Here is a 23,050-nt window from a genome sequence, read left to right on the forward strand (position 1 = left end):
TAATGTAGTGATTTCCCCCTCTGCATCCCTTTCATAACTCTATTTTTATAAATCATTTGTCCATCCATAGTTCAAATTTTTACTGCAAGTTTTCTGTCAATCCTACCAATGTATGTAACTCTTTACAATAGCTTTTCAACTAAATTATAAACTTTCCCCATTCTTTACTAAAGAGGTCCTCTTCCTGGTTTCTAATTCTGCCTGTAAGCTTTGCCATCTCGACGTCATTCATCAGTTTTGTCTGCCACTCTTCTTTGGTGGGAGTTGTAGACCCTTAGGATCATCTAGTCCAACCCCCTGCAAAACACAGTCGCAGCAAAAGCAGCATGGCTCCATCAGTGGTGGATTTCTGTATAAGCTAAGCAAAATCCCTTATTTTGGCTGCTGAGCCCTTATTTTCGAGGCTGCTGGTCCCTTATTTTCAAATTTGTAAGTTGACAGCTATGGTTCTGGCCAAGAGCAGCCACTCTACTCTAGAGGGCAGCTTGGTGGCTGTCTTTAAAGCAGAATGTTTGGGCTGAAAGCTCTGATGGCACTTTAGCAAGGCTGGGCCATAAAGCTAGTGAGAGACTATACTGGGGGTCTGTTGCTTGCAAAACTCTGTAACTTCTAGAGATGAAATATGGTATGAATTATTGTGTGCTACTGGTTGCTGTACAGCCCTCTCAGATCATATGCAGAAGTTTAAGATTCCTTAATGGGCAATTCATGATAAAGTTAGCTGCAAGCCTGGCTTCCATTTTTATATTGCATGTCTCTTGATATAATATTACAAGGCTAATTTCTTTCATAAATTTCTCAGCCTCTCCATGTTCATAGCCCACTATGTGCCTCGGGCAGGGGCGGGGGGGGGAGAGTCATTTTCATCAAGTACTTTACACATATATATATTTGCTATATTTCCTTGTTAACGGCCCCTCATAAACTCTAGGAAATTTACTTAAGACTACACCCCTGCTGCTAGTTGATTAGGCATCTTTTCCACAGCTAAATTTTTGTCTCTGCTTGTCTACAACCTACTTTGTTTTTGTACTGGCTAAACAACAAAAAAAACGAGTTAGAAGTGGAATTTGGTGCATATGCACATTGTTGGCATTGGGTTAAAATGGGGGTAGCTGAACTTTGACTCTCCAGATGTTGCCATTGCCTCTGACCATTGGTCGTGCTGGTGCAGGCTGATGGGGGTTGGATTCTAGCAACATCTTGTTGGTTGGCCAGGAAAAAAAATGGTATCATGAAAGGAGAATTCCCTGGATGTCAAGATCCAGGTTTGGGGAAGTACTCTTAGGTGAGAGAACCCACAGAGATTTAAAATCACAAAATATGCAGCAAAGTAAAGTGTGGAAATATAGGCTGTTAGGCTTTTAAAATATGTGCTTCAGAGTTCCAATTAAAGTTTCCCTCTTCCCCTAGTATAGAAAAAGACCACCTGTTTGGTAAGTTAAAAACTGGTTTACTTGTGAACTCTTCAAAGGTCAGGTTCATGTGCTTTTCCATGCGTCAGTCAGAAAATACAGATAGTAAAACTTGGCTTAGTTACAATGGCGAAAGTTCCTAAATTATTGGTATAGGAACACAAGGACGGCTTATAAGAGCCATGTGGTCTGAGCTGCACTAACCAGCTCAAAACCTCTTCATTTGCTGAGCTCAGATAGGCAGAGGTACAACAATAGGCTTGATTATCTTCCCCTCATGCTGATGAAGAGTGACCTAGCTAAGCTTGGCAAGGACAGCTTACTCTGTGTTATTAACCCCTTCATGCATTAATTAGACTTAAGCATGTTGGTTATATGAGGCTGGTTATCCCACATATCTGTAAGACTACAAGTTAGTCCCTCCTGCGTTAGCAAGTTCGACAGTGTGGCACAAGCAAGGGATTGCAGAAGATCCTTTCTCTGCAACAGAATCTGCATCGTTGGTTGTAGTACTCTGTTCTCTTGGAACGCAAAGGGATATGGCTCTGAAGGCACAAGATGGAGCATTGTGAATCTAGGGGATGCTTCCTTTACAGAACATGTGTCACAGCCAATTCACTTCCCAGTCTGAGGAGGTCTCTGCCACTCTGGCCTCCAAACTGAGTGATGTCCAGTGGCTATCCAGTCCATCAGATTTATTTTCCAACCAAAAGAGTGAGGAGTTGCCCATCCTCAGTTATGATGCAAAACATCTCATCTAAGCTGCCAGGAATAATCAGATGACAAATAGATTGCCCAGGGGCAGTATTATAGTGGACTAACATGTACCGTGGGACGCGGGTGGCGCTGTGGGTAAAACCTCAGTGCCTAGTACCTGCCGATCGTATGGTCGGCGGTTCGAATCCCCACGGCGGGGTGAGCTCCCGTCTTTCGGTCCCAGCTCCTGCCCACCTAGCAGTTTGAAAGCACACTTAAGTGCAAGTAGATAAATAGGTACCGCTTTATAGCGGGAAGTTAACGGCGTTTCCGTGTGCTGCGTTGGTGCTGGCTCGCCAGAGCAGCTTCGTCACGCTGGCCATGTGACCCGGAAGTGTCTCCGGACAGCGCTGGCCCTCGGCCTCTTAAGTGAGATGGGCGTACAACCCTAGAGTCGGACACGACTGGCCCATACGGGCAGGGGTACCTTTACCTTTACCTTAACATGTACCGTATTGGCCCAAATATAAGCCACACCCGCAAATAAGCCATACCTTTAAAATTCGGGGGGGGGGGGTAGACAATACCCGAATATAAGCCGCTCCCTTAAAATTCCGCAGGCATTCACACCCGTAAATGGCAGATGTAGAAGAAAATCCTACAGCAATATCGTGAAAGCCAATTCTTGTAAGGTTGCAAATTCAAGCCGCGCTTTAACTTTTCATGGTCGGAATTTGGAAAAAGTGTGGCTTATATTCGGGCCAGTACGGTAATATGTGGGATAAATACATTTGAGTATCTTAAGATTCTCCTTGTTCTAGTTTCAGACTTCATTAAACCTTTCCTAGTGTGAGAGGTGGATGTGCATTGTGGTGATTCTTCATTCTTTTCTAGTGTTTCTCATTCTGGGACTGAACTTTTTCTTTTGTAAGGATCTCTGTCCATATCTTCTAGTCTCACGTTGCTTCATCTCCTGTGTGCGGAGGCAAACCTTAGCTTGACTATTCCTGCCTGCTGTCTCTGTCACCCATAAAGCACCTACCGTATTTTTCGCTCTATAAGACGCACCAGACCACAAGTTTTTGGAGGAGGAAAACAAGGAAAAAAATATTCTGAATCTCAGAAGCCAGAACAGCAAGAGGGATCACTGCGCAGTGAAAGCAGCAACCCCTCTTGCTGTTCTGGCTTCTGGGATAGCTGCGCAGCCTGCATTCGCTCCATAAGACGCACACACATTTCCCCTTACTTTTTAGGAGGGAAAAAGTCTTATAGAGCAAAAAATACGGTATTTCACAAGACACCTCTCTGGTTTGCTTCATACATTACATTTTTTTAAAGAACCAATTTTTATTTCCGTGTTTGGAAAGACAGTGTGCGGCGCCATGATCGGCATCTAGGAACAGATGCATGTGTTGGTTTAGGTGAGTGAACACTCATGTGTCTGGCTTCCTTTCCTACCCATTGATCTGATGCATCATGAGAGCACACACCTCCACAGCAGAAGGGGACTTGCTGATGGAGTTTATTCTGAGTACAAGTAGCTTCAGGTTTCTTGAGTCAGCTCTGGAAAACGTTATGGAAACCTAAGTCTTCTACTTAATATTTTTATTATGTATTAAAATAATAATACACTTTAACTCTGCTATGGTAATGGAAGTATTCTTTCAGTAGTTCTGAAATCTCAGGGGGTGGGGGGGAGCGTGTGTAAAATAATACGCCTCCAGCAGACGATGCTCAAGGGCACATATAATATATCAAACCAAAAATAACGTGACTGTGGCCCACTTAACCCTAGTTTGTAAAATTCTTCCATAATCTAAGCAATCACTCACAGTATCAATACTACTAATCAGGAATTATAGCAATTTTCGAGTGAGTCCAAATTTCATACTTAAGTAGTTTTAACCCTCGTGACCTTTCAGGGATTAGGTATTTCAACTATATCCGGTCTCTTGTAGACTTGAAATGAGCCCAGGCTTTCCCAAGCTGCATGGGTAATTAGGTCAATTGGCCGAGGCCCCAGAATTCGACCACTCTAATTGGGATAATTTAAGCGTGTGCTAGTGAGTATTCCTGAACTGTTGGCTTCTCGATTAGAGTCGAGGGCTGGCTCCCTTTTGCTGCAGGGGTATTAACTAGTGCTGCAGCTTACGAATACTACGACATCTTATGAAGAACAGTTTTAAAATTAAAGTGGAAGGCACTATTTCAAGAGGAAGTCAAAAGGATTGCTTTGCCTTTGCCATTCAAGCTGGCCACCTAGTTGCAGACTGCATGCCTGGGCAATATGCTGATATGTGATTAATGACCCACAGCTAAGTTGACTTGTTATAGATAGATGTGGATTGAGCATGTTTTTGGCTGTGGTGCAACAGTTTTGGGGCTAGAAGGCCAGAAAGGCGGCTCCACATCCAGTTTTCAAGCTAGAATTACTTAAAGCAGTGGCTCTAAAATGCTCTGTAGTCTAGGGTGAGAATGAACAATCATCCCTCACCGGCGATGAGCTGGAGCTGATGGAAGTCTAGAGGACTACAGGTTGCCCACATTCTAGTCACTGAAGAGCAGCTGTTGAGGCTGGATTTGTCCCACCTGTTTTGTGAGCTTGCTTTGTGGCCTTGGGGTAAGTCACAAGTTTCAGCTCTAGATTTCTATCAGTATAATGGAGACCAAGATACAGATACATTTTCCAAATGCAGAATTACTAAATAATGACTTGGTACTGTTTGGTGCAGTGAAGTTCATGTGTATGTGTCTGTCACTTGCAGAATGGCAACCAAGGTCTTTGTGTACTTTAAAGCAGGCTATATATAATTGCTTCTAGTTCACCCAGCTCTAAAGCTGCTTTGGGTAAGGTTTTCCCTTCTCAGCTTTTTAAAACTATATATTTTGCAGCTGGGGGGAAAAATGCTATGCAGGTCTGATATGGAACACTTTGATCATTTGGGGGAGCTCTTTAAGTTCTTTGAGTGTTAGGTAAGGAAAGGAATAAATTTTAAACCCCAAGAGGGAAGTTCAAATCAGAGTTGGAAGGGACCTTGAGGGTCATCTAGTCTGACCCCCTGCCATTTAGGAATCCTGCCCACAGCCTTCCCTGAGTGGGCTCAAACCACCAGCTGTATTGCAAGTGATTGATATGAAACTTTGTGCCCAACTTTTATATGGCACCCCAGTGTGGATTTCAGGTGACCTTAAGAGGTTGGATAAATTTCATGCATCCCTTTTGAGGTCATTATTAGGATTTGCAAATTCTGTTAAATATGAATCAATATGTTGTGAGTTGGGCTCAAACCACCAGCCTTCTAGTTAACATCCAGATACATGGACCCATTTGAGGATGAGAAAGAGAAAAGTCAGGAAGACTCACCAGACAGAACAGAAAGAGCCAGCCCAAAATGACACAGATAAAGTTATGGTGCCTGGTGGCACTTGCTAGTACAGGAACAATCTCTCTGCCTTTCTTTCTTTCTACCTCCGCCCCACCTCGTTAGCCAGTCAGGTGTCAAAAGCAAACTACAGTCATACCTCGTGTTGCGTCCGCTTCATGTTGCGTTTCGCGTTACGTCCCATGGCAACCCAGAAGTACTGGAACAGGTTACTTCTGGGTTTCACTGCATGCGCAGAAGTGCTAAATCGCACTTCACACATGTACAGAAGCGCCAAATTGCGCCCCACGCCTGCACAGACAGAGCACTTCAAGTTGCCGGCATTTCACGTTACGGACGGGCCTTTGGAATGGATCCCATCTGTAACACGAGGTACCACTGTACTTGTTTTCCTGAAGCACAGTAGATGTTGCAGATATAACTCATGGGGCTACAGCTGGGAGACAGGCAAGGAAACTTGCTACTAACATGTACCTTTTTCCACTTGCAGAGGGATGAATTGCTAGCCATGAGACTACCCAGTCTTTGCACTTTACTGAATCCGAAATACCTCAGGTTGAGGAGGCACCCTAGAAAAGCTCAGTCTAACCATTTTCACCTGGCAGCTCTTACCGTGAATTGGCATGTAATCCCTTCTTTGAGTGCACAGGGCTTCAGCTGCTGAAGCTTTCTTTTCAAGATGTGACTGGAAACATTACATTTTCAGCCATTCCACCCCTACGTTTTGTGTGGGTGTATTTGCAGCTCCTTACTGGGGTTTCTTCAATTCAGTTTGAAATGCAAGCAAAAAGTCTGATTAGAGGAAAATCAGGATCTAAACCACATGTTTTTCATGTCAGATTAGAAACAGGTGGGTACAGTTAAAAATCAATCATTTCCTTAAGCTTAAAAAAAATAGTTTGGATTAAAGGCAGGTGGCTATACATGGACATATGAAAAACCAGTCGCCAACTTATTGGTACATATGAGATTGATCTCTCTGAACACAAAGAAGTTCATAAATCACAGAACTTGGCAATAAAGATGTTTAGGCTTGAGAACCTGGAAGAGCAAACCTTTGTATCTGAAAGGGTTTTTTTAAAAAAATAGCACCTAGATCCTTTTTAGCTTCACTTTAACAGTTAACATCTGACTGACCTAAGAGGCCTGTGGAGACTCATTACAGCCTTTTCAAATATTGAAGCTGTCCCGTGATGCTGAACAGGTCGAGATTAGCCCAATAACATCATGTGGCTATGAAATGAAATGAGGGTGTGATTTGGGAAGTGCTTGTCTAAGGTCAGCAGGAAAAAAAAAAGTGGGATAGCAGAAGTGAGCTTAGTTAACAGGAGATGGATTGTACCAAAGGTATCCTTTTGTAGTCATTCTTGGCTTTAAAAGTGTGGCGGCTTAAAAAAGAAAGATTGCAGGATGTTTTTAGTTAATTTCTGCTGCTATGCTAAACTGTTAAGGAATCCTCCTACATTTCTGTTAACACTGAGCTAAGAAATACTGAGCTTATAGTTAATGAATCGCTACGCTGCCAGGACAATGCTATTATCCACAAAGTAATAATCCACGAGAAGGAGGAGAAAAAATGAGCCAGCCTAGTCCCGTTGACTTCACTGAATATTTCTCAGGTGAAGTAAGCTTTTTAGATCTTCTGTTTTTAATATTTGGAGCTTGAGAACGCTCCTGGACAAAACGCATCGCTTTTTAAGGGGAAGCAAGTTGTTAGGAAATTGGCTCACCGCTTCTGCTTCGCATGTGATCCCAGCGGCTGGAGGCTTCAGCTGAGATATTGTCTATTGCCGAAGTTTTGACACTTGATAACGGTTCAAGAATTTGGTATTGGGTTGTACCATAATCATGGGAAGGGATGAGAGATAAGAGAGTCGGATGCTTGCCCACCATAGTGGGTTTTTTTAAAGAAATTAACCAAGAGAAGGAATCAGTAGTGGGGTTTTGTGCGTGTAGATAGCTAGCTAGCTAGCTAGATAGCATTGGAACATTATCTTCCTTTGTGTTGTCATTCAGCTCCCACCAATGTTAGAAACTCAGATATAAAACCCGGGTGCCAAATGGCTCCTTAATCCAGGGTTACAGTTGCCAGAACGGAATGCCTAGTTGCCATTTGGGGACCAGATGACTCGAAAGGCGTATTTTTCAACACGACTGTTTGGTTCCTGAAATTCATTCCGATTGTGCAGATAATTTTCCCCTCACGTGTTTGATGAAGTGCGGAGGGTCAAGAGAAACTAAAAGGGTTTTTTTTTTTTTTAACTTAACGATATGAAGCTATCTTAAAATGAAGTAGGAGGAAACGGTTGAGCCCTCTGTATCGTTCGACCATTACGTGCTCTTTTTTTAAAAGCTCTTTGTTTCCAATTGTAGCAAATATCACTCTTCCCCCGGCAACATAGTGAAATACTATCACGTAACAAATTGCACAATGTTTTTAAAGGGCATATTTATTGTCCAGGCTGAATGAATTTTGTGCTATTAATTGTAATTGTATCCTTTTATAATCCAAATCCTGCTACAGTTGGATAAAGTAACTCAGTAGATATAGAAACAAATTCCATGTGATTTATACAACAACAGCAGGCAGTGGAATCTCACTGCACGTATGTTCATTTTAAAGTGTGTTTTATTTTCCTGCACTGCAGACAGCTTGGATTTATAGAACTATTAAGTAAGGCGAGCTTAGATATATGGTGGTTAGAGTGATTTTATACTTCTCAACTTGAAGTGACCCATTAAGAATTTGAAGTATTGTAAAACTGAGACCTTGACGTTTTGGTGTACTGTAATGACGTCTGTTAAACCTTTGACTTTAATGGCTCTTGTTAGAAATAATATAGTTTTTGTCTTGGTTGCTGTAAAGAAATTGTTTAATAACACACAACTTCTGTCATGCATTACGATCTCATTTCAGAACTGAATTTCTGTTTTAAATTGTGATCCTGCTCTGTCCTGAAGACTCTTAGTAGATCCTGTTGATCAATAGTTTTCTGATGTTTGTAGATATTATTGTTCAGCAAAATTAAAAGCCACTGCACTGAGGACAAAAGTAAGCTTTAGCAATCATGGAATAAGAGGGGAAGTTCTTTAATGGATCAGTAACTGGTTAAACCAGGAAGCAGAGAATAGGAATAAATGGGCAGTTCTCCCATTAAGGATGTAGAAATCAGAATTCCACAAGGATTAGTTTTAGGACCTGTGCCTTTTAGCTTGTGTATAAATTATCTGGAGCATTCAGAATATGCTGTGCCAAATGTTAAGAAACAATCTCTAATCCTACCACTCCTGAATGGAAAAACAATAGATATGAATATGGCAGAGTGATTATTTATTGGAACTAAAACGGTGAAAACAGTACAGATTATTTCAAAACTGGAAGCCTTTTATTATTAAAATAAGGCACACTCTTTTTAAGGATGCATCGCGTTTATTTTTTACAAACAGTAAACTATTTTTGTTTCATTTGCAATTTTTGCATTTAATTTTTGTAAATAAAAACTCAAACGTTAGTGTGAGATGGAGCTTGACTCTTCTGCTTCCCTTTTCTTCCCTGCACCTTCCCAACACAAGTTCCTCTCACCCTTCCCCCCCCCCACCTTCCATGCAGTGCAATTCTATGCATTTCTACTGAAAAGTGAATCCCATTTAGTTCAACGGGACTTAGTAAAGGTAAAGGGACCCCTGGCCATTAGGTCCAGTTGTGGCCGACTCTGGGGTTGCGGCGCTCATCTCGCTTTATTGGCCGAGGGAGCCAGCGTACAGCTTCCGGGTAATGTGGCCAGCATGACTCATCTGCTTCTGGCGAACCAGAGCAGCGCACGGAAACGCTGTTTACCTTCCTGCCAGAGTGGTACCTATTTATCTACTTGCACTTTGACGTGCTTTCGAACTGCTAGGTTGGCAGGAGCAGGGACCGAGCAATGGGAGCTCACCCCGTCGCGGGGATTTGAACCGCCGACCTTCTCATTGGCAAGTCCTAGGCTCTGTGGTTTAACCCACAGCGCCACCCATGTCCCTCAGTGGGGTTTCCTGTTGCGTAAATAGGTATAAGATTGCATCTTAATAACTTTATGCAATGGTCTGTTCATTTATTTACATCTCTTTCCCACCTTCCTTCTGTAATTCATAACACTGACTCTGCGTGTGTCTTGTTTTAAAAATCTGCAACGGCCCTTAGTTCAGAGCTGGGCTGAGTTGGTTAAATTTTACCATTTCTGGATTTATTTGGTTTTTTAAAAAAGTTTGAATGCACATGTACTGGAGGAGAAGCTTTTATGGAAGGCAGTGGAAACAGCCGCCATAAGTCACTAATCTTTGGGTTGGTTGCGTAGACAAGTGTGCTCATGTTTTCCCCTCTTCCCATTTTAGATTTCCGTTGTATCCAAAGGGAGGAGAGAAACTACAGTTTGACTATGGCGTCTACCTTCTCAACAAAAATATTGCACAGGTATGTAAGCTCAGAAAAGTACCCTTCCGTAGCAGAACTACATGCATCCATCATCGGGGAAGACAGTAATGTAGTTACTACTTTATCTGTATTGCACACTTGTGGGAGATCATCCTAATTCACATGATCACTGATTCCCTGCATGCCTTGCAGAGAGTGTGTACACAGTTGGACAGCTTAACACACCCAACAATATAGGCCATCCCCATTTCCATCAGAAGACAAGAATCTGACGCCCTTCTTAGACTGCCATTGATGCCATAGGTAAGTTTTCCGGGAGCAGCCATATTAAGCTGGGCATAGGGAATCAGTAGATGGTCAGGCTGGCTGTGTAAGTGGTTCTTAAGGTCAGGCAGGAAGCACTTCATCCTGGATTTCCGTGATCTGTATCTTTCCCACAGACTCCTTGGGGGGGGGGCAGCGTGGAGGACCGAGGCATACAAAGCAAAATCTTTGGGCAATCAAAACACGTCCCCAGAGGGAGAATGGAATCTCTGTGAAATTGCAAAATAAGAACAATGAAAGCCATATCTAACTCCTAGGAGAACGCAAGGTAGAATTATAAGCAGGTCAATACAATTTTCTGCAGATCATTATGGGCGTTGTTTTGACCTGGGAATGGTATATCGGTGTGCTCCATTTCAACTTGCTGGTAATGGTTTCCATCTGTTTCATCTATTTATTTATTTTTTAAAAGCCCACGAATAAGTTCTCCCTTTCTTTCTCTCTTTCTTTTAAAAAAGAAGCCAACAGAGCCCTGTTAGTATTTGGAACTGACGAGTTGCAAATATTCGGGTTTTCAGCCCGATGTGAAGAGGGATTGATTGCTAATCCCTTCTGGGAATTGTAGCTTTGAGAGGGAAAGGGGTCTCCTAACAGCTCTCAGCATACTTAAAAACTACACTTCCCAGAATTCTGTGGGGAAGCAGTGGCTGTTTAAGCTGGTATCACAGTGCTTTAAATGGCATGCTGTGAATGTGGCCTAGTGGGAGGGGAGTATTATCTAGCAGTCATAACTGGCTTGCTCTATGTACTTTGAGCCTGGTAACTCCCAATAATAATAATAATAATAATAATAATAATAATAATACCTTTATTGTCAATGTACAACCTGTGCATAATGAAATTAACTGAGCCTCTCCCCCCCCCCCCACAAACACTCAGTTTCATTGCACTCTGCCTGCTTGCTAATTTAATTTGATTGGACACGCCCTAAAATAGAATTGATTTTGCTTCCCTGCTCAGGCTTGTGGGGCTTGGCTTTGCCTAACACTTCTTGTCCGTTGGAGTCAGCAGAACCAATTTTCCTGCACAGAAAGCAAGGGTGACAATTGCACACAAGAAACCGTTTTACCACTTAACAAATAAAACAAGCAGATACTGCATCATTCAGTTCCAGCTGGTCAGAAGGCAGAAAATTCAAATATTTGAATTTCCCCATTTTAAAAAAATGGTTAGAAAATTATAGATGTGTAAGCATTCTCTCCGGCTTCTATGGGAAATTGCTGTTGGCCGGCTGTTTTGCTTGGCTTCACCTGGGTGACCTTGATTTGGGGACACCTGGGAAACTTTCAGCCTTTATTTACAGCTCAGTACTATTATTAAGTTCTATATTAAGGGACGCAGGTGGCACTGTGGTCTAAACCACTGAGCCCCTTGGGCTTGCCGATCGGAAGGTCAGCGGTTCGAATCCCCACGACGGGGTGAGCTCCTGTTGCTCAGTACCCAGCTCCTGCCAACCCAGCAGTTTGAAAGCACACCAAAAAGTGCAAGTCGATAAATAGGTACCGCTCCTGCGGGAAGGTAAACGGCATTTCCATGCGCTGCTCTGGTTTCGGTGTTCTGTTGCTCCAGAAGCGGCTTAGTCCTGCTGGCCACATGACCCAGGAAAACTGTCTGCGGACAAACGCCGGCTCCCTCGGCCAGTAAAGCGAGATGAGCGCCACAATCCCAGAGTCGTCTGCGACTGGACTTAACTGTCAGGGGTCCTTTTTACTATATTATAACTCTGAATGTCTTCAGACTTGGGTTAGGCTCTGCTGCTGGGAAGAAGTGGGGGCCTACCTGGGTCTTTGCTTGTGGATAGTGTTTGTTGGTTTAGCGCATTAATACCCTGAAAAGGTCCCCAAAGTAGTTTACATACAGTCAGTGAAAACAAGGCAATCCCTGCCTGAAGGATTACCATCTAAAACACGTGATGGGGTGGAAGCGGCTGGGACCATAAATAGACAGTAGCTTTTATAATGACCAAATGAGGTGGAAACAGAGACAGGTGGAGCCTGGTGGAGTGGATCCTTCAGCCTGTGTTGGCTAGAGGTGGAATTAATTTAAAAAGTAATGGATCATATCATAGAACCATAGAATCATAGAGTTGGAAGAGACCACAAGGGCCATCGAGTCCAACCCCCTGCCAAGCAGGAAACACCATCAGAGCACTCCTGACATATGGTTGTCAAGCCTCTGCTTAAAGACCTCCAAAGAAGGAGACTTCACCACACTCCTTGGCAGCAAATTTCACTGTTGAACAGCTCTTACTGTCAGGAAGTTCTTCCTAATGTTTAGGTGGAATCTTCTTTCTTGTAGTTTGGATCCATTGCTCCGTGTCCGCTTCTCTGGAGCAGCAGAAAACAACCTTTCTCCCTCCTCTATGTGACATCCTTTTATATATTTGAACATGGCTATCATATCACCCCTTAACCTCCTCTTCTCCAGGCTAAACATGCCCAGCTCCCTTAGCCGTTCCTCATAAGGCATCGTTTCTAGGCCTTTGACCATTTTGGTTGCCCTCCTCTGGACACGTTTCAGTTTGTCAGTGTCCTTCTTGAACTGTGGTGCCCAGAACTGGACACAGTACTCCAGGTGAGGTCTGACCAGAGCAGAATACAGTGGCACTATATACTATATACTCGACTCCAGAAAGGCAAGACATTCCTCTCATTCCTCAACACATAGCCTATTGCTTCTAATCGTTGATGCTTTAGTTGAGATTCCTGCATTGCAGGGGGTGGACTAGATTAGCCTCAAGGTCCCCTCTAACTCTACAATTCTGTGATCCTGTGATCAGAAATTTCCTGGGTACTTAGTAGATGTGATGCAATTCAAGAACTCATCTATGCTTAACCTGATGACATCTAAGACTAAAACAAAATCCCTGCCTGTTGGTTATTGATTATCCAAAGCACCTGTTTGCTTTATTTCTCAATGAGTGATATCAAGTCACTCGAGAGTTAATCAATGGAGCTAATTCTATTGATCTCAATGGGTCTGCTATGTATAACAGTGGATATTACCTCTTGTTCATTGAGCAGTTATCTGTTGGAGAAAGTATTCTAAATAAATGCAAGCAGTGCATTGCATATTATTTATAGAAATCTAGAAATGCCTGTGTAGTGTCCCACCAGTCCATAGAAGTTATCGGCGTATAGCTGTGCTGTATGAACAAAAGAACCTCAGGCTGGCTGCGGTATTTTCAGGCATGGGAGCTTGTCACTTTTTTACCCTTAACACACTCTTGGTGTGGATTTCTGGGCCAGAAAGCTAATAATGCATGGAGGTGAGACTAGGATTTTTCATAGTACGTTGCTTTGCTATAATGTGTTAAAATAAAAAGGGGCGCAAATTTTAAGCAATCGGGGAATAACTGCAACTTCAGCTGCACCGCACCAATCTTATGCTTTGGTGTTGTCAGGTTTTAAACTTCACTTTCAGTTTCCCTTGACTACAGTAGACACTTTATCAAAGCCATATGTGGAGACTGGCAAGTAAACGAGCACATTCACACTTTTAGTACCGGGTGAACTTGTGAGAAGCAGGTTCACAGGAGTCCTTGTGTATTCCTAGCTCTTCAACCTGAGAATCCGGTCCTGTTTTAATGAATATGAAGTTGTTCTCCCCCACAACACACACACATGAGAGAGAGAGAGAGAGAGAGAGAGTTGTAGCTGCACTACCTTTCCATGCTCTAAGTGTTAGGAAAATGTTTGCCTTTCATTTCTTTATTGTAGTTAAAATCAATGCAGTTTGCAAATGCTAAATAAATGCACAAAGCATAATAAGGAAATGATCAGGTAAAAGGCGGTCCAGAGATCTTATCAAAATGTTTGGCTCATCCTGAGCCATTACTATAACGTATGCAGATGATGGATGTCAAGGAATGGAAATCCAGAGTAGCTGCTTCTTTTTAGCTCTCTCTGGTGGTCCTGATACGTACAAGGCAGAGCCACTCTCTTATCAGCAGCAGGGAGCCTGCAGCCTGGCCTCCCCATCTTGCCTGGGCCACTATTCTGGCCAAAGAAAGCCCACATGTTCGTGACATCACGGGCAGGGCAGATAAAGATACAGCTGGGCCAAAAGAGGGTTTGCAGGCACTGCCAATCAACTGAAAGCATAGGGCTGTGCTTTTGCGAATGGATTGCAGGGCATCATTGCGATATCAGGTGATTGACAGGTGGCAGCCCCATCCACCTTGGCTGACAGAGATGGTATAAATTGGGATGCATCCCGCCAGGTGGGTCTAGTTGTTCTAAGACGTGTTGGACTGTTTTATATAGGGCTTGATAAAAGTCTAGTACCGTCTTGTATCAAACGTCTCATCTAGTGGCCCTCTTGAAATCAAGACTTTCTTTAGAGAAATACCGTTTTTGTTTTTACAGTAGGTAATGTTTTTGGAATCGTCCCTAGCATCAGTGTTCTCTGATACACAGACAGCAGTCTTAATGATTAAGGCATAAGTGCTTTTTGGAAGGTGATGGGCAGAGCAAGATAGCATTGGATAATCATGTGATGAAAGCTGGAAGGAACCATATCCATTCACTTGCCTACTGTGGCAGCTGAGGAGCAACACACCGAACCGTGGTTTGGCACTCCTTTGCAAACTACCTCACTCTGGTTCGAATTTTAGTGCAAAATCTGAAATGTCAGACGACAACATTTTTAGATGTGTTTTTGTCCTGTTAACCCTCTGTTCTTTATGGGAACAAGAGTTGGGTTAAGTTTCCTCATTGGGCTAGTGAACTTCTAACCCTTGAGAGAGAGAAAACAATCTCTTGATAGATATGATTGTTAGATTAATGTGTAAGCTGCCTCCCAAGTGAGGTCATACAAACCAAATACGCCCATGTCTTGGAAATGTGATAAACATCACTTCACAGTACTGAAGAGATTAAATAAATACAAAGGCATAAACTTTGGGATGTTTCAGGTTTATAGTGCAAGACTGTGGCCTGATGGTAAAAAGAATTAAACACTGATATTGTGGTTTGTTTGGTTTGGGTTTGAAGTCCTTAATGATGGCACTGCCCTCTAAATCGCCCTCTTTCAAAAACTCAGTTTGGGTAAAATAGTGGTTGAAAATGAGGCAGCTTTTAATGGGTCTCCTGCACCTCTTCTTAAAAACAGAACTCACTCTAGCAAGCATTAAGTTCACTCATGTAAACGGTTCCTTTTTTTTTTTTTAAATGATATTTATTGAAAATTTTAGAATTACAAAAGAAGACAAAAAAGAAAAAAAAGAAAGAAAAAACAGGGAAAAGACAGACCACAATCCAACAATACAGATTAATAAAAATCAAGATCAAAAAATAACACAACACAATTAAAAAACATAAATATGTCACAAACATTTAAAAACAAATCCAATATTCTCAACTCTTTAACTGTCATTACGTTCTTTCTTTGACCTCCTCCTCCTCCCTTTTTTGTATCTTAGTTGTTAATTGTCAGGTGATTTCATAATATTCTGTCATTACTTTACCTTAATCTATTTTAATCTTATCTTACTATGAAAACCTTAAAACTTAAAACTTAAATCTTATTTTTACCAATTTCTCATGACCATAATATTCTTACATAATTCTTTAAGCATTTTTACTAGAGCCAAATAATTTCGTTTCAACATCTTTCTAACATTCATCAATTTTATAAAACAATCATAATAAAAAAAAGAATAACAATCCAATCTTCATCCAGCGTCTCTTCCTCCTGGACCCGGGTTTTGTCAGTCCTTTCTATCCCATCAATCTGGCGCATTAACCTGGTAACCTTATGTCCGAGGCCCTTAAGTCCCTTCCATGTCCCTTCCGCAGCTCTTCTTCATATTTATAGCTGTATTTTCCTTTGTCTCCTAGTTCTTTCACTCTTGGGAACTCCAGCTTGAGAATGCTTTTGACCCTTCTCAACAAATCAGCCCCTTTTCCATAGTCCACACTAAGCTCCATGTGGTATTTAAGGACATGTTTCAAAGTCCCTCCAAAATTGAGAGCCCCCACAACCCCAAACATCTCACGGCCCATTGCCAGACTCGAAAAGTCCAAACCTCCCTGCATAGGGGGGGTCTATCCAACCCCCCATTTCCAAGCCAAACCAAACTTTATCTTTCCAAATCTGGCTTTTTCCAAGTTCATTTGTCAAGTCCAAGAATTCATGTTCCTGCTGGGCCGCAACTCCCTCCATCTCTGGCGCCCAAGATTCAGCAACATCCTCTTCCCTCATCTGTTCTGTCAGGGCACACTCCTGATCTGATTCCTGGGTGGGCTCTATATAGTTTCCCACTGCCTGTCCAAAATTTCTAATCGCATCAGTCATAAAATCCGTCTTCTCATGTAGCTGTTCCAATAGGGCACTTGTTTTACAGAAAGCACTCAACAGAGCTTCTGAATACATTGTCCTACAAGGTCAGAAGTCTATTCCCACGATCGTAATCTGTGACAGCTGCTGGCTCCCCGATTCAAAATTGGTTACAGTTTCACAGGCTCCCTCTAGGGGAAGAACTTCTGTTTGTTCTTTTCTTTTAAAAACAGATCTATCAACAAAGTTTCCTTTTTCAGATATTTTGTCAGTATTTGTTCCTTTAAAAAGCGAAGGGGAACAATGGAATCACTATGTATCTCTTCCTTTAGCTATCTGTCAGAAACATTTGTCTCTGGTCAATGAGCTTTAAAAAAACGTCAGTCCTGACCCCCGCTCCAGGATCAAGAGGGTGGAAAGTTACTTTACTTTACACTCACTTCTGCAGGTTTAAACAGTCCGGAAAAAATCCCCCCTCTTCTCCTGCTTCCGAAGGGGGTTCAACAATTTTAAATGATGAAAGTTAATCCTTTAGAAACGATTTTCAGAACTCTAGTTTGCCGTGTCTTTGCTTTAATCTATCTACAAAGAAACGGAAGGCTGACTTCCTGTTTAGACCTTCCCATTTCAGTGCCACATTAGATTAAACTTTTAAGTCCAGTTTTCCTTTCTGCTCGCAAATCCTTATTTAGAGTCCAATTGTCCAAAACTTAAGTACTCACAGGTGGTTGTTTTAAAAGCCAAATTGTCCCAGGAAAAAGGCAGCGCTCTCCGGCAACGGCTGTGCGGCTTCGCTCCACGGAAGAAGCAGTTGACTCTCAGCACCGCGCCACTTCCCCCTCTTGGGTCCGGAGCCCATTAGTGGGTTCCTTTGCGGGTTGGGGGGGCGCTATAGGTGCCCGCCAAGTCCCATGGTCACAGGCTTCATCCGCCTGTGATTTTTAAATGGGTCCCCGCTTCGCCGTAGTGGAAAAGACCCGTTTCCCGTGGAGCTGGTCCCTCCAGTTCAGAGGGAGTCCGCCATTGCCGATGGCGCCACCCTGGAAGTCTCCTTTGTCTTCATTGTAATGCCAAATAAAATCAAAGTGTGGCGTACCTCCCTGGAGAAAGGGGTTAGATTATGAACACACAATGCTCTCTGATATTAGTGCCCTTGATCCAGTCAACTGGGCATTGCGCCCTCTGTCCGCAGCTTATCCCTGGTCTCTGGCAGAGGCCTTTCACAATTCGACCACTGTCCACCTTTTCTGTTGTCTCAGGCTTGATGCTCCTCATTTCCTCCCATCTAAATTATTTCATTCTGTTGCTTCATGGTGGGAAACCATCTCTCTCTCAGCCCCTGTTCACTCTGAGAGAGCCAGTGTGGTGTAGTGGTTAAGAGCGGTAGTCTTGTAATCCGGTGAACCGGGTTCGCTTCCCCGCTCCTCCACATGCAGCTGCTGGGTGACCTTGGGCCAGTCACACGTCTTTGAAGTCTCTCAGCCCCACTCACCTCACAGAGTGTTTGTTGTGGGAGAGGAAGGGAAAGGAGAATGTTAGCCGCTTTGAGACTCCTTAAAGGGAGTGAAAGGCGGGATATCAAATCCAAACTCCTCTTCTTCTTCTTCTGAGAGAGGAGTGAGCCCGTGGGCCTTTCCCCCCACCCTGTCCACAGATAGAAAGCAACATGTAACTTGGAGCTGAACCTGGATCTTCATAAAACCACAGTCTGTACCTGGATTGGAGAGGGATCTCCCACCTCCACAGACACAAAACCCCAAATCCTGTGCTGCAAAGATAGCAGGGGTGTGATGGCCTGGGAATCCGATTCAGAGGCTGAACCGGAGGAATCCCAGCCTGCACAGGAGCCGGCTGAACTGGGGCAGGGCCTTGATTCTGAAGCGCCTGCACCTGTGCCGGATCCTCAGGAGCAGACACCAGGTGAATCCGCTCTGGCTCCGGAGGTGGTTGAGGACTCAGTGCCTACAGGTGAGTCTCCCGTTGGGTCCAGTAACCCTTCAGCCTCTCCTGAGCTGCAGAGGCTCAGGGCAGAGAGGCGAAGGGAACTGGTTTCTCCCAGGAGGAGTGCTCGCCTTAAGGCCAGGAGAGGCGGGTCTCCTGGGGGCCGGGACCGCCCCTGGCCTCAGAGAAGATAAAGGCCAGTCAGCCCGGTCCCAGGTTGCGGGAGCAACGTCGTTGGGTACCTGCTCTTGCCCGGACCCAGACCTGACCTTCCAGTGATCCTGTCCCCGCCCGGCTTCCTGCTTCGGACCTCGCCTCGCTCCTTGTGAACTGTTTCCAGACCAGTGTCCCAGGACCGGACTTTGACTACGCCAACGGTAACCTTCCCCCCGGGACCAGCACAAGGTGATCGTGGCCTGCAGCTTATCCAGGTCTGCCTTGACCACGAGCCCAACATTGCCAGATTTATTTATTTAATGAATTTATGCTATAGTGACAGGTTACAATAAGTTTGAGCAACCACAAAACAAAGCAGAGCAAAATATAAAAATACCCAAATATAAACGTGATCTGTTTAAAATGGTGCGGACTCTGCACTTGGATGAAACTATAAATGGCAAGTTGAGGGTTGTATCCTGCTAGCATTTGTTAAAAAACACACACCCAGACGTGGAACTTTCTCTTGTTTGTGTAGCTACACCTGACAAGTTTCATGAAACAGCTTTGTATCTGAAGAGCCTTTAGCAGTTGCCCCCTTTTAAGCTCACGTTTTTGAGCCTGCCTGTTTAATGGTTGGCTATTCTGAGAACAGGATGTGGGACAAGATGGATCCTGCAAGCCTCTTCTTAGGTTCTTAAGGATGTGTGGCAACTATGTGTGATAATCTGCATTCTCCTACGGTGGATCCAGAGGCCCATTGTGGGCTTCATTTTCATGAAAGGGGCTAATGCGAGCAAGGTGGTATCCTTCCTTTTCCAGGACTTTTATTATAACTTACAGATTTGCCATCCTCCCAGAACTCTGAAGCCTGCACAATTTCTTCAGCTTCCTTCAATATCCCAAGAATGGATTTTTTTTATTTTTTGCATTCCTTTTTTGGTGGCCCAAGAACACCTTAGCCGCCCTAGCCTCCTATCCTGCCTCTGCTCTAATATAATCTATGGGAATGTGCCTTCGGAGGTCTCTATTAATGGAGGAATCTGCTATGCATTGGACTTGGCTTTGAGCCATTCCATCCATTGGCCAGCCCATAACTGCCCATCGTAATGGGGACCCTTTTGGCATCATAAATGCTTTCGTAGCTGCATCTTCACAGCTGCTTGAAGTGTGTTGACTGCATATTAAAACCGCTTTTACTGTTCCCATTGAGAAAGATGTGCTGATTCTGCCCCACCTCTGGTAAAGTATTGCACTTAAAAGGAAGAACTTAAATCTTGAGTAGAGTCAGCAATTCCACTGTGATACCTAAGAGAAAGCTAAAATGATCTCATACATGGAGCCAAGAAAGCTTTTATCTGACTTCTTTTGGACGGTGCTGTTGAATTCCCTTGACAACTCCAAAATTAAAATGATTAAGCGAAAGTAGTGCACAGTTGTTACGTTTATATGGAGAATAGCCTCTTTCCCGTTGCGTAGTCTCCCAGCCTGCCTATATTTGGAACTGATGCATGCCTTTCTCAAGTCCCTTAATCCAGTTATTTATATGCTACAAACCATTAGGAGTTGAGGATGGGCTTTTAAAAGTAATTCAAATATATAATGAATCGGGATTCAAGATGACCTTAACAGATTGCAGAACTGGGTCCAAGCTAACAAAATGAATTTCAATAGGGACAAATGCAAGCTTCTACACTTAAGACAGGAAGAACCAGAAACACATATATAAGATAGGGGATACCTCGAAAAGGATCTAGGCGTCTTAGTAGACCACAAGCTGAACATGAGTCATCAGTATGATGCAGCTGCAAAAAAAGCTAATGCTACTCTAGACTGCATCAACAGAAGTATAGTGTCCAGATCAAGGGAAGGTATAGTCCCACTCTATCTTCCTTGGACAGATCTCACCTGGAGTTCTATGTCCTGTTCTAGGCACCACAATTTAAGAAGGTTATTGATAAGCTGGAATGTGTGCAGATGAGGGCAACCAAGATGATCCAGGGTCTGGAAACCAAGCCTTATGAGGAATGGTTGAAGGTGCTTGGGATGTTTAGCCTGGAAAAGAGACTGAGAGGAGATATGATAGACCATCTTCAAATATCTAAAGGGTTGTCACAGGGAAGCCGCATTAGCTAACCCCTCCCCAGTTGGTGTCATCTGCAAATTTAATGAGCATCCCCTCAATTCCTTCATCCAAGTTGGTTATGAAGACATCGAACAACAGTGGGCCCAGGACAGAACCCTGTGGCAACCCACTTGTCACTTTTTCCCAGGATGACGAGGAACCATTAACGAGTACTCTCTGTGTTTGGTCAGTCAACCAGCTACAAATCCAACTAACAGTTACTTCATCCAGCACACATGTCACCAGCTTCCTTGCAAGAATGTCATAGGGGACTCTGTCAAAAGCCTTACTGAAATCAAGATACACTATGTCCACAGCATTCCCCTGACCCACCAAGCTTATTACTCCCATCAAAAGAAAAAAAAAGAAATAAGGTTCATAGAATCAAAGAATCATAGAGTTGGAAGAGACCACAAGGGCCATCGAGTCCAACCCCCTGCCAAGCAGGAAACACCATCAGAGCACAGAGGTTGTCAAGCCTCTGCTTAAAGACCTCCAAAGAAGGAGACTCCACCACACTCCTTGGCAGCAAATTCCACTGTCGAACAGCTCTTACTGTCAGGAAGTTCTTCCTAATGTTTAGGTGGAATCTTCTAAACATTAGGAAGAACTTCCTGACAGTTCATCTGACATGACTTGTTTTTGAGAAACCCATGCTGGGTCTTAGTAATCACAGCATTATTTTCTAAGTGCTCACAGACCGACGGTTAAATTATCTGTTCTAGGACCTTCCCTGGTATTGATCTGGTCAGTAGTTTACCTGGGTCTCTCCTCCCCCCCTTTAAAGATGGGGACAACATCTGCTCCCCCAATCTTGCAGGCACTCTCCTCCTTTTGCACCCGGTGGTTCTTTCTCTCCTGCTTACAAGCAAAGCCCCATTTTCCAGCTTCCATAGTCTTTCTGTCCATTACTGTTTCTGAGCTCCAGCTTGCAATTATTACAAGAGATTCCTGCAGATTCAGATGGGCAGGAGTGGCTTGTGAGAATCAAGCAGTGTCTGTGAAGCATAAGCAAACAGCAGCCCCTCGATTAGTCATGCTGAAAGGCAATCACTCCACAGGCACAGTTGTTTAAATCGTACTAAATCTTCCTTAATCTAAACTCCCTGGAGCATCAACCTCTGAGTAGTGGGCCAAGGAAAGACCTGTGAACAAAATGCCTTTGAGCTTTGCTTCATTTGCACTGCTGCAGTTCGCAGTTCGGAGTCTTCTTCCACCGGCTCAGTCTCATTGATGCTAGTTCACCTGCGCGCCCAAGATGCACGTTCTTGTTCTGACCGTTATTATTCATTGAATTTATATACCACCCTATACCTGGAGGTCTCAGGGTGGTTCACAGAATAAAATCAAAATATAAAACCACAAAATACATAAATGCAAAATAAAAACAACAACCCAATAACAACAACCCCCCACATTTTAAAAGGGTGTCAATCAAATCAACCCAAGTCCTGGTTAAAAAGGAACATTTTTGCCTGGCGCCTCAAAGTGTATAATGAAGGCGCCAGGCGAACGTCCCTATCATTTACGTGTTTTAGGTACAGTGGTACCTTGAGTTACATACGCTTCAGGTTACAGACTCTGCTAACCCAGAAATAGTACCTCAGGTTAAGAACTTTGCTTCAGGATGAGAACAGAAATTGTGCTTCGGCGGCACGGCGGCAGCAGGAGGCCCCATTAGCTAAAGTGGTGCTTCAGGTTAAGAACAGTTTCAGGTTAAGAACGGACCTCCGGAACGAATTAAGTACTTAACCCAAGGTACCACTGTATTTGCGATGGTACACAAGCACCTCAGAAGTGTGATGTGCAACATGTGCCTAAGGCAGGGGTGGGGAGAAGGTAGATAAGGATCTTCTGATAGATTGCTTGGTAAAAGTTTCTCCTCTTCTTCCACCCCATCCCACCCAGCACCACTTTGCTGGACAAGAACGTTGAGTGAGTTTTTATGTGAAAGGACTTGTGATCTTGGGAGCTGGTAGTGATTACTGTTTCCTGTCTAAGCACCAAGCCTTTTCATTCTTAGTGTACACCTGCCTGTCTGAGCTGCTATTTAGCAACTGGTCTGCTTGGTGGATCTTGGGGTTCTAGATTACAGATTTGCAGTATAAATCTCTCCATATTTTCTCAGAAACAAGAGTCATGGTGTTCAGTGGCGCTCTCTTCTATGTGTATTTGGAATTGCATCCTTCAAACAGCAAGTGTCTTCTCTGACATGCAGATCTTGGAATACTGCTTGCAAGGCAGCTGTCCCATCTTAAGCCCGTCAAGGTTTACTCAGGTGTTCAGAAGAACCATGTGCTAATTCACCTGTTTCTTTCTC

At 43.5% G+C, this 23,050-nt stretch overlaps 1 protein-coding gene and 1 long non-coding RNA gene across 2 annotated transcripts in view; both read left to right on the forward strand.

Moving 5' to 3' along the window:
• The window catches only part of UVRAG (UV radiation resistance associated), an 83,871-nt gene that overhangs the window by 51,028 nt on the left and 9,793 nt on the right, over positions 1-23,050 (forward strand). The window contains exon 13 of the mRNA XM_081002095.1: positions 9,866-9,944. Coding sequence (XP_080858221.1) covers positions 9,866-9,944 — 79 coding nt within the window. The remainder of the gene's footprint in view (positions 1-9,865; positions 9,945-23,050) is intronic.
• On the forward strand, positions 12,625-23,045 carry LOC308475455. Its single transcript, XR_013985214.1, has 4 exons — positions 12,625-15,380; positions 17,556-17,868; positions 18,127-21,104; positions 21,352-23,045. It is a non-coding gene; the product is annotated as an uncharacterized lncRNA (long non-coding RNA).

The sequence above is a fragment of the Podarcis pityusensis genome (assembly GCF_964106645.2).
Source record: "Podarcis pityusensis genome assembly, chromosome: 4".
Classification (NCBI taxonomy): Eukaryota; Metazoa; Chordata; class Lepidosauria; order Squamata; family Lacertidae; genus Podarcis; species Podarcis pityusensis.